The 10,592-nt window shown below is 40.5% G+C and overlaps 1 protein-coding gene across 4 annotated transcripts in view; it reads right to left on the bottom strand.

Moving 5' to 3' along the window:
- The window catches only part of ZNF410 (zinc finger protein 410), a 45,736-nt gene that overhangs the window by 13,686 nt on the left and 21,458 nt on the right, over positions 1 to 10,592 (bottom strand). For 3 of the 4 annotated variants that reach the window (XR_014811116.1, XM_003128661.5, XM_084969761.1), the window contains exons 6-7: positions 7,076 to 7,226; positions 6,150 to 6,331 (exon numbers count right to left, since the gene is read on the bottom strand). Coding sequence is in view for 2 of the 4 variants with exons in the window: in XM_003128661.5 (XP_003128709.1) it covers positions 6,150 to 6,331; positions 7,076 to 7,226 (333 nt within the window). In the remaining 2 variants the exon portion in view is untranslated. Of the gene's footprint in view, positions 1 to 1,794; positions 3,620 to 5,263; positions 6,332 to 7,075; positions 7,227 to 10,592 lie in introns of those variants that run through there. The other variant, XR_014811117.1, reaches the window with a different exon arrangement.

Below are 10,592 nucleotides of genomic sequence, written 5' to 3'. Positions count from 1 at the left end.
CAACACCAGATCCAAGCCGTGTCTGTGACCTACACCACAGCTCACGGCAAACGCCAGATCCTTAACCCACTAAGCGAGGCCAGGGATCGAACCCGCAACCTCATGTTCCTAGTCAGATTCGTTAACCACTGAGACACGACAGGAACTCCTTATTTTTTTTTAATTTTTTAAATTTTTTCTCTTTTCTAGGGCCGCACCCAAGGCATATAGAGGTTCCCAGGCTAGGGGTCTAATCGGAGCCGTAGTCACCGGCTGACGCCAGAGCCACAGCAACGTGGGATCCAAGCCGCGTCTGCAACCTACACCACAGTTCACGGCAAACACCGGATCCTTAACCCACTAAGCAAGAGCAGGGACTGAACCCGCAACCTCATGGTTCCTAGTCGGATTCGTTAACCACCAAGCCATGAGGGGAACTCCCACATAATTCCATTTTATAAAAGCAAACAAAAATGTTTAGTCAGAGGTACACAGAAAAATCTGTAACAATGTATTATCAGTAGTTATATCCTGATAGTGGCATTATAGATGATTTATTTTCTTCTTCATGCTTTTCTTTTTTTAAAATAGCTTTTAAATATATATACATATATATTTATTTATGTATGTATTTATTTTTGCTTTTTAGGGTCACACCTAGGGGGTGAAATTGTAGCTATAGCTGTCAGCCTACACCACAGCTCACAGCAATGCAGGATCCCAGACCTACTGAGCGAGGCTGGGGATCGAATCCTCATTCTCATGGATACTAGTCAGATTCATTTCTGCTGCACCATAACTGAACCCCTCTTCATGCTTTTCTTTAACTTTCATTTTCTACAGTATTACTTTGTTATTTTAAAAATCAAAGATGGAGTTCCCGTTGTGGCGCAGTGGTTAACGAATCCGACTAGGAACCATGAGGTTGCGGGTTCAGTCCCTGGCCTTGCTCAGTGGGTTAAAGATCTGGTATTGCCGTGAGCTGTGGTATAGGTTGCAGACACGGCTCGGATCCCGCATTGCTGTGGCTCTGGCATGGGCCGGCGGCTACAGCTCCGATTCGACCCCTAGCCTGGGAACCTCTATATACCGCGGGAAGGGCCCTAGAAAAGCAAAAAAAAAAAAAAAAAAAAAAAAAAAAAAAAAAAAAAATCAAAGATGCACAGTGAAAACTGAATAAGGTCTGTAGACTGACAACACAGTTAACGTTTTGGTTTTGAAATTGTACTATGGCTACATAAGATGTCACTTTTGTGGAAAGCTGGGTAAAACATTCAGAACTCTTTGTACTCTTTCTGCAACTTCTCATGAATCTATAATTATTTCAAAATAAAAAGTGAAAAAAATCAGAGAAGCAGTCACTATCTTCCAAGGGTCACAAGCTAGTGAGATATAAATGTATTTATAAATAACTTTAATGTAAATTCCTATACAAAGAAGTGCTCTATGCATTCAGAAAGGGGAAAATTTCTCTTTTTTTCCTGCCTTTTTAAGGGTCACATCCACGGCATATTCCAGGGCTAGGGGTCAAATTGGAGCTACAGCTGCTGGTCTATACCACAGCCATGGCAACACCAGATCCAAGCTGCATCTGCAACCTACACCTCAGCTTGTGGCAATGCTGGATCCTTAACCCTCTGATCCTTAACCCACTTCGAGAAAGGGGAAGATTTCTTATTATGATCTTTTTTTTTTTTTTTTTTGGCTGGGCCCATGGCATGCAGAAGTACCCAGGCCAGGGACTGAACCCATGCCACAGCAGTGACAATGCTGGATCCTTAACCTGTTAGGTCACCAGGGAAGTCTCATGCTAACTTTTTTTTTTTTTAAAAGAAGCTGAATTTAAGTTGATTTTAAAAGATGACTAAGATGAAAGGAAATTTCAGGCACAAGGACTAGTAAGAGCATAGCCTTCAAACTGAGAGCACTGAGAGCAAGTTCAGAACATGACAAGTGTGAAATAAGTACATATATTGGTCTTTGCCCCTGGTTCCTAATGCAGAGCTCTTTAAACCGTTGTAATTTTTTAAGTAATAAGAGTACCAGGATCATCTTTTGTTCTAACATTTGATCTTTGACTATGTTTCCTGACAGAGAACCTTGGAACTTCCTGGGTGATAGCAGTGTCTCTTGGTGGGCTCCTGGATGGGGGCTGGTCATCAGAATGACCAAGCAGAATTTTCAGCCCTACCCTCATTTTCCAGAGAGGAGAGAGGGGCTGGAAATTTAGTTAATGATCCATGGTGTCTACACCATAAAAATCTCTAAAGTACCAGGTACAGAGAGCTTCCAGGCTGGTAAACACATCCATGTGCCGGGAGAGTGGCACACCCCAACTCCACAGGTAGAGAAGCCCCTGTGCTTGGGACTCCTCCAGCCTTCACTCTTTCTATCTCTTCATCTGGTTGCTCATCTATATCCTTCATCATATCCTTTATTAGATAATAAACTGGTAAACCTAAGTGTTTCCCTGACTTCTGTGAGCTGTTCTAGCAAATAACTGAATCCAAAGGGGAGGGTCATGGGAACCTCCAACTGATAGCCAGGTGACAGAGAAGCTGTTGAGTAACCTGGGGACTTGCTACTTGCAATTAACATTTGAAGTAGGTGGCAGTCTTGTGGGATTGAGCCCTTAACCTGTGGAATCTGATGCTATCTCCAGAGAGTGTCAGAATTGAGTTAAACTGTAGATACCCAGCTGGTGTTGCAGAGAATTCCTTTGTGTGGGGAAAAACATGGCTGGTGTCAGAACTGTTAAGAGTAAGACAATGTGAGAGGCTAAAGGGGAAACACAGAAACTCAGTAAGTAAGCTTGCATGGTGACAATACAGGAGCTCGGCCTTGAAGGAGAAAGCAGTGCAGCTCTAGATAACACTATCTTTCAGTGATTCATTTAATGTTAGTGATTTTCCACTGGTCTATAACTTTTTTGAAAGTATATATCTATATATTCTCACACTGATCCCAAAATGCTACACACTCAAAAAGTTGCTGAATGAACAACATACTCACACATATGACAGAATAAATGGCAGGAAAAACAGAAAACTCCAGTTAATAAAGTTAAATGTTTAACAAGATGAACTCAAGAACCTCAGGAAAAGGAGATTTTAAAAAATATTCATTGGAATCTAATGACATAAATCTCTGCATCAAGCTGGCTTAGGGGAGACTGCCTCTGTATTTGGAAACTAAGAGTATAGTGATTTTGCTGAGATAAAAGAAGAGAAAGAGGTTCAAGAGGCATGAGCCAGTTAACCCTGAGTTCAAATCTTGGTACTAAGGCTTACAGTACGGGGGAGATATTTAATCTCTCTGAAAATCAGTTTTTTACTTATAAAATTAACATAATACAATTTCAAAAGATTATTCTGAGGGTTAAATGAAATGATTCAAGTTAAATATAAGAAGTACAGTGCCTAGAATGTAGTAAATCCTCATGGTAAAGCCACTAAAATTGGCAGCTTTAATTACTATTGTTACTACTGAAGATCTGAAGTCAATTTTTTTTTTTTTTTTTTTTTTTGGTCTTTTTAGGGCCAAACCCATGGCATATGGAAGTTCCCAGGCTAGGGGTTGAATTGCAGCTGCCAGCTACACCACAGCCACAGCAACCCCAGATCTGAGCCGCATTCACGACCTACACCACAGCTCATGGCCAACGCTGGATCCTTAACCCACTGAGCAAGGCCAGGGACCAAACCCATGTCCTCATAGATACTAGTCAGGTTCCTTAACCACTGAGCCACAATGGGAACTCCTTAGGTCAATTAAAAAAAAAATTTATTATGGTTGATTTATAACGTTCTGCTGTACAGCAAAGTGATCTAGTCATGAATATATATATTCTTTTTCTCATATTATCTTCCATCATGTTCTATCAAAACTGACTGGATATAGTTCCTTGTGCTATATAGTAGGGTGAGGTTGATTCTGACATATGAGATAAAATGAGTTGTCAGCAATTGAAAATAAAACCTTTGGGAGTTCCCGTTGTGGCACAGCAGAAAGGAATCCAACTAATATCCATGAGGATGCAGGTTTGATCCCTGGCCCTGCTGAGTGAGTCAGGGATCTGACATTGCCATGAGTTGTGGGGTAGGTCACAGATGCAGCCTGGACCCCATGTTGCTCTGGTTGTGGTGTAGGCCAGCAGCTGTAGCTCTGACTGGACCCCTAGCCTAGGAACTTCCATATGCTGTGGGTACAGCCCTAAAAAGAAAAAAAAAAAAAAAAAAAAAGAAAACCTTTAGATCAGAAGTCAAATACTAGCTCTGCCACTTCCTAGCTGCATAATGTTGGGCAAGTTACTTAACTCTCTAACCTTCTGTTCCTCCATCAATAAACACACTATCTAAAGCATGAAGGTACCCTGAAGATTAAAGAATATATATATGCTTGGTATATATTAAATTGCCTCAATTAATGCTAAAATTTATTATTATATTAATTATTACAATTCAATGTGTGAGGCATCTAGGAAGAAGTGATTAAATTAAGGTCTGAGATTGTAATGAGAGAGTATAACAAGAAAACAAGAGAAACCCCAAATTCTGAAATTGGCCAATGATTAGGAGATTAACAAGGGAGAGCTGGCAAGAGTCAGAATGAAGACAGAAATTCAGGTTATACTCTGAATAAAAGAAAGCATTTTAACAGATGTTTAGTTTCAGAGTTCCTGTCACAGCCTAGCAGAACGAATCTGACTAGCATCCATGCAGGTTTGATCCCTGGCCCCACTCAGTGGGTCAGGAATCCGGTGCTGCTGTAGCTGTGGTGTAGGCCAGCAGCTACAGCTCCAAATCGACCCCTAGCCTGGGAACCTCCACATGCCTCAGGTGCAGCCCTAAACATTAAAAAAAAAAAAAAGTTTACTTTTATCTAATGCTACAAATTTGACAAGTGGCACAAGGATGAAGAATTACTGAATTTAATGAGGCGTAGTGAACTCTAGTAGGCATCTATTCAACTAGATGCTTTTCTTTTACTTTCATTCAAAATCTTTCTTGGAGTAAGTACTGTTTCCTCTTTCAAGAAAGAGCTGAAAACAGAGCTATTCTACCCTAAACATATCCAGTGGTAATGTCAATCTAGAGGGACTCAGTGACATGCCCAGAACAAATGTAGCTTCAGCTTGGGTTTTACTTTATTTTTTATTTTTTTTATTTTTTTTATTTTTTTTAAGGGCCACACCAGTGGCATATAGAAGTTCCCAGGCTACAGGTCTAATCAGAGCTGTAGCTGCCGGCCTACACCACAGCCACACCACCACCAGATCTGCGACCTACACCGAAGCTCATGGCAACGCTGGATCCTTAACCCACTGAGCAAGACCAGGGATCGAACCCGCATCCTCATGCACACAAGTCAGATTTGTTTCCACTGCATCAAAATGGGAACTCATAGTTTCACTTTTTAAATGCCATTTAATTGTACCTGCTGTCATTTTAGCAATGCAAGAATAAATGAGGAAAAGAAAGAGAAAGTGGCAAGAAAGTGGAGAAAAACAGTTACACATCCTAAGGTAGTAGTCTGGGTTCAGTGATTAATCTGGCAAGAGACTTAACACAGCTTGGCCAAATGGCTTGGAACGTCACCCTTAAACTTTTAGGTTAAGAAGTCAGGGTATATTTATTTTGCTCCTTTGATATTAATATGCTGTTTGACCCAGAACAAGTCACTTCTCCACTCTGTTTCTCAGGTTGTGAGGCTCTAACAAAAAAGCAAACTTAATCTTAACTTTTGTATTTCCCCCTTATCTTACCCCATTTAGTGCCTAGAACAGGATCTGTGTGGTCTGTGTAACTCAATAAACATTAATGGCCTAAATTACAACCGTGTAACATTTGAAGATATTTGGAAAGACTCATTTTTGTCCACATCTCATCATATCACTATTACCAGAGATGGTCTTATAACCCTTCCTACTTAAGGTTACTAGGGGCCAAAATCAATACTGTCCGTTCCTCACACAGAGGTGACAAAAAAACTTGACTGAAAGAACTGAAAAGGGCCATGAGGCATTAGAAAAAAAGAAATCCCATCTTCAGAGTTATAGCAACAACCCCAACCTTCATTTCCAGTCCCATCTCAGAGCCTTTCCTAAGGATAGCGCGCAAGTGCTGAGCCAAGCAGGGGGCGAGCTGGGGGAACGCTGGCGGTGCACACACCTGTGTGGATGCGCAGGTGGTTCTTCAGGTTTCCTGCTGTAGTGAACTGCTTCCCACAGCTAGACTCGGGGCACATAAAGGGCTTCTCCCCATTGTGGGTCCTCATGTGCACCTTCAGCCTCTGTAGTACATAGAAGCTTTTCCCACAACCTTCTGCAGGGCAGATGAAGGAGCGGTCGTTTCTGGGGGAAAAAAAAAATCACTCTTTGCTAGAGAGGACATGTCAAAGCTCCTACTGACACTCAAGACTGACAGTAACCCCCAAATCTGGAAATAGAAGAATCACATGAAGTTTGTTAAAACTAGATGCCCTTCTGCTAGAAATACTGATTTCAAAGGTTTAGAGTGGGGCCTGAGCCTATATATTAGCTTTTTTTTTTTTTTTTTTTTTTTTTTTTAAAGTTCTCTAAGAAATCATGTTTTCTGGATTTTTTCTTAATGACCACACCTGCAGCATAAGGAAGAAAGCCCTCAAGTTGGGGGCTGAACTGGAGCTGCAGCTGAGGCCTACACCACAGCCAAGGCAACACAGGATCTGAGCCACATCTTAACCTACACTCCAGCTTACAGCAACACCAGATCCTTAACCTGCTGAGTGAAGCCAGGGACTGAACCCGAATCCTCACAGAGAAAATGTTGGGTTCTTAACCCACTGAGCCACAAAACAAGCTCTAAGAAATTATGTTTTATAATAAGATTTGAAAACTCTTGCTCTAAGACATTTATATGCCAAATGTCTTATTAAATATTTGTCAAGAACAAGGTAAATGAGACAATACATGCATTTCTATTAAAGAACAAAAGACATCCTAAGCATAAGTGAGCTGGAGCCCCTGCCTTCCTTTAATTTGTCAAGTAGCGGAACAAGTTTCTTCAGAAGCATCAACATTCTTGAGCTCCAAGTATCAAATCTCAGATTTGCTCACCGATGAGTTTTCAGGTGGTATTTGAAATGAGCTGGCCACACAAACGTCCGGTCACACCCTTCAACTGTACACTTGAGCTTCTTCTCCACTTGAGGAAGGGGTCCAGAATCTTTGGGCTGTCCATCACCAGAACCAAGGTGGACATTTTCTCCTGTAAGAGAGTCACATATTTATAATCTAGGGAAGGAGTCTGCTCAGATACTTTGGGTCAAACAATAAAGCCACTCCCAGGGAGTGTAATTAGATTATCTATCTTCGTCTTTCCCAGCTCTCTTTATATCCATCTAACAACAGAAGTGAGAGTGCTCTACATCCCCATCACCCCACTTACTCCGCCTCCAAAACTTCCAAAACTATCATGCTTTGTTTCACAAGAGAAGGCCCTTTGGCAAATGTTAAGAAATGTTCAAAATATTCATATCAAAAAGCAGAGTTAAACCTATTTCACATTAACGATTGGTGAGGAAGCAGGTATATCAACACCAAGAGAGGGGTGCTACAGAAGATTACTTAAAGCTCTAGGTAATAAAAACTTGTATTTGAGGAGGAACAGCCAATCTGGCTTAGTTAGGGACTTAGAGAAGTAATTTCTTTTGTAGATGACCATTCTCAGATTTCTATTTTCTGAAGTCAATTTGACTGATTCTACCATTTTAGAGAATAAGAATTATCTTCTGATTTCTACCTCTCCTTAGTTACAAAATATTTAAGAATGCAAAAACCCAGCTCATTTAAAAATTTCTAATCACATCTTAAAAGTTACAGAATATACCTGCTTCAGTTTCTTGTTCAAAAGAATGAAGGGAAGGGAGGAAAGGAGCATACAGTGCAATGCCTCCCTTTAATTTAAACAAAATCAGTTAACTAAATCTTTAATTCCAGTTTAGTAGGTAGTATACCCTTTCTTTCATTTTCTTCAGGAAACAGTTGGACATCAATAGAGAAAAACATCCACAATCACTTAATTCTATAGTAAGCATATGGAATTTATCTTTCTACTACACATATTTTAGGAATAAGATTCATATTTCCAAATTTCCCTCTCAGAAGCCAAGAGTAGGATAATATATTATATCTATCACACTCCTTGGAAAACTGACAGCTTCTTTCCCAATTATTAATCTCCTGCCCTACATTCTCCTCACTACACAAAATGCTAGTCATAAACTAAGTGTTTCAAGGGTGAAAGCGGAACCTAAGATGCCATTTTGCTAGTTAATATTAACTTGTTCTTTTTTAATATTGTCCCACATAATGTTTCTGCTTTGTTTACTTGAAACATGGGCAAATTTTAAACAACACAGAACTTTCCCACCAACTCCAGAGCTCCAGCTAATTGAGTTCTAATGAAAGGTCTGTAGAAACCCCAGCTAATCCGGAGATTAAAACTGGTGACAGTTGGGGCTGTGTGTATTCAATTTTGTAGATACAATAGGAACATTGATACAATCATAAAACAGAAAAAATAATCCTTCAGAAAAGTGAGTTGCCTTGCATTTGAGTCCTTATAAAATCATTCAAAGGAGTGTTCCGTAAATTACTTTGTTTTTGAATACAAAGCAGTGCTTGCAGAAGACAGGTTAGTTTAAAATGACCTTAGCCAATGATAGATTTAAATATTCTGTGGTCATCTGATGAACCACTTCTCAAAACAAAACAAAACAAAAAAAACACAACAGAGAGAAGGACAAAAAAAAAAAAAAAAAAGAAGAACATTAACAAGAAAGGGAGTTCCCGTCGTGGCGCAGTGGTTAACGAATCTGACTAGGAACCATGAGGTTGCGGGTTCGGTCCCTGCCCTTGCTCAGTGGGTTAAGGATCCGGTGTTGCCGTGAGCTGTGGTGTAGGTTGCAGACGCGGCTCGGATCACGCGTTGCTGTGGCTCTGGCGTAGGCCGGTGGCTACAGCTCCGATTAGACCCCTAGCCTGGGAACCTCCATATGCCGCAGGAGCAGCCCAAGAAATGGCAAAAAGACAAAAAAAAAAAAAAAAAAAAAAGAGAGAAGGACAGAGAAATTCAATACCTCATACTGTACATGTTGAATAATACTGTAAACACTTTAAAGATCCTATAGTTATGTGGCAAAGGTCTTTGCATTTGGGAAAAAATTTCCAGTGAAAGTACTGGATAGAGCAGGGGTCAGTAAACTTTTTCTGTAAAGGGCACGACAGCAGATATTTTTGGCTTTGAGAGTCATATGGTCTCTGTCACGACTACTCAACTTTGCCAAAGCAGTAGCCAGGGACAATTTGTAATGGGCATGTCTGTGTTCCAATAAAACCTCATTTACAAAACAGGTGGTTATTTGGCCCTTTGTTGACTCCTAGTATACAGCATCACATACAGAATTAAAATATTTCTACACTGCAACTGAGATGGAAGTGATAATACGTTTGTGGTAATGATAGCGTGTACCTTACCTCAACAATCTGTTGTTGTATTACCTTGTCACAAGTTAATAAGAAAATACAGAGACAGATCTAAAAAAGTATTAGGGCATGCTACATAAGCAAGGGTTTTGCAGTGGTTTAGGAGTTGGTTTGAATAAAGCCATGGTCCTCAAGCTTTAACATGCACCATAACCACAAAGAGGGCTTACTAAGAACTTCCAAGTTTCTGATTCAGTTAGATGAGGCCTGAGAATTTGCATTTCTAAATTACTGGTGATGCTGATGATCCAGGGACCACACTTTGAAAATTACTGGATGGAGAAAAAGTGGCACAGAGTAAGTAGCACAGGCATGCTGGACTCAAAAGAAACCATACCATACCCTATTTGGATATTCAGAGGTCTTCTGATGAAACGGTCCCACCCTCCAACTTCCCCCCCGACCCTCCACCACAAGAAAAGCAGCACCATGGTAGCTGCTAACTGTTGAATAGCCATGATTGGTAATTTAATTTTAGCACACATCATCATCTGCCCCACTGACTTAATTTTATTTTCATTAGTTTTGTAGTTGTATTTCTATTAATTGATAAAACTTTTGATTTCATAATGGTGTAAAAGCTACTTGTATAAGGAACATTACAATACAAACAATTCAAGACAACACCAAGATCTAGGAAATTTTTTTCCTTTAAAAGGGCTTGGTATTTTTTTTTTATTTTTATTTTTTTTGTCTTTTATCTTTTTTTAGGGCTGCACCCACGACATATTGAGGTTCCCAGGCTAGGGGTCGAATCAGAGCTCCAGCTGCCTGCCTATACCACAGCCACAGCAATGCCAGATTCGAGCCGTGTCTGGGAGCTATTCACAGATCATGGCAATGCTGGCTCCTTAACCCACTGAGCGAGGCCAGGGATGGAAGCCATGTCCTCATGGATACTAGTCAGGTTTGTTAACCACTGAGCCACAACAGGAACTCTGGCTTGATTTGTTTGTTTGTTTGTGTATGTATGTATGTACCTGCTTTTTAGGGCTGTACCTGCAGCATATGGAAGTTCCCAGGCTAGGGGTCCAATCAGAGCTACAGTTGCCAGCTGTAGCTGGCACATCAGATCTGAGTGGCATCT

This window comes from Sus scrofa, chromosome 7 (genome assembly GCF_054392235.1).
Source record: "Sus scrofa isolate SSC_HxYL_T2T_F1_AM1 chromosome 7, Sscrofa_HxYL_maternal_Yorkshire_Landrace_v2.0, whole genome shotgun sequence".
In the NCBI taxonomy this organism is placed as follows: Eukaryota; Metazoa; Chordata; class Mammalia; order Artiodactyla; family Suidae; genus Sus; species Sus scrofa.
The sequence above is the reverse complement of the archived record's forward strand: the minus strand, read 5'-3'. Positions and strand labels throughout refer to the sequence as shown.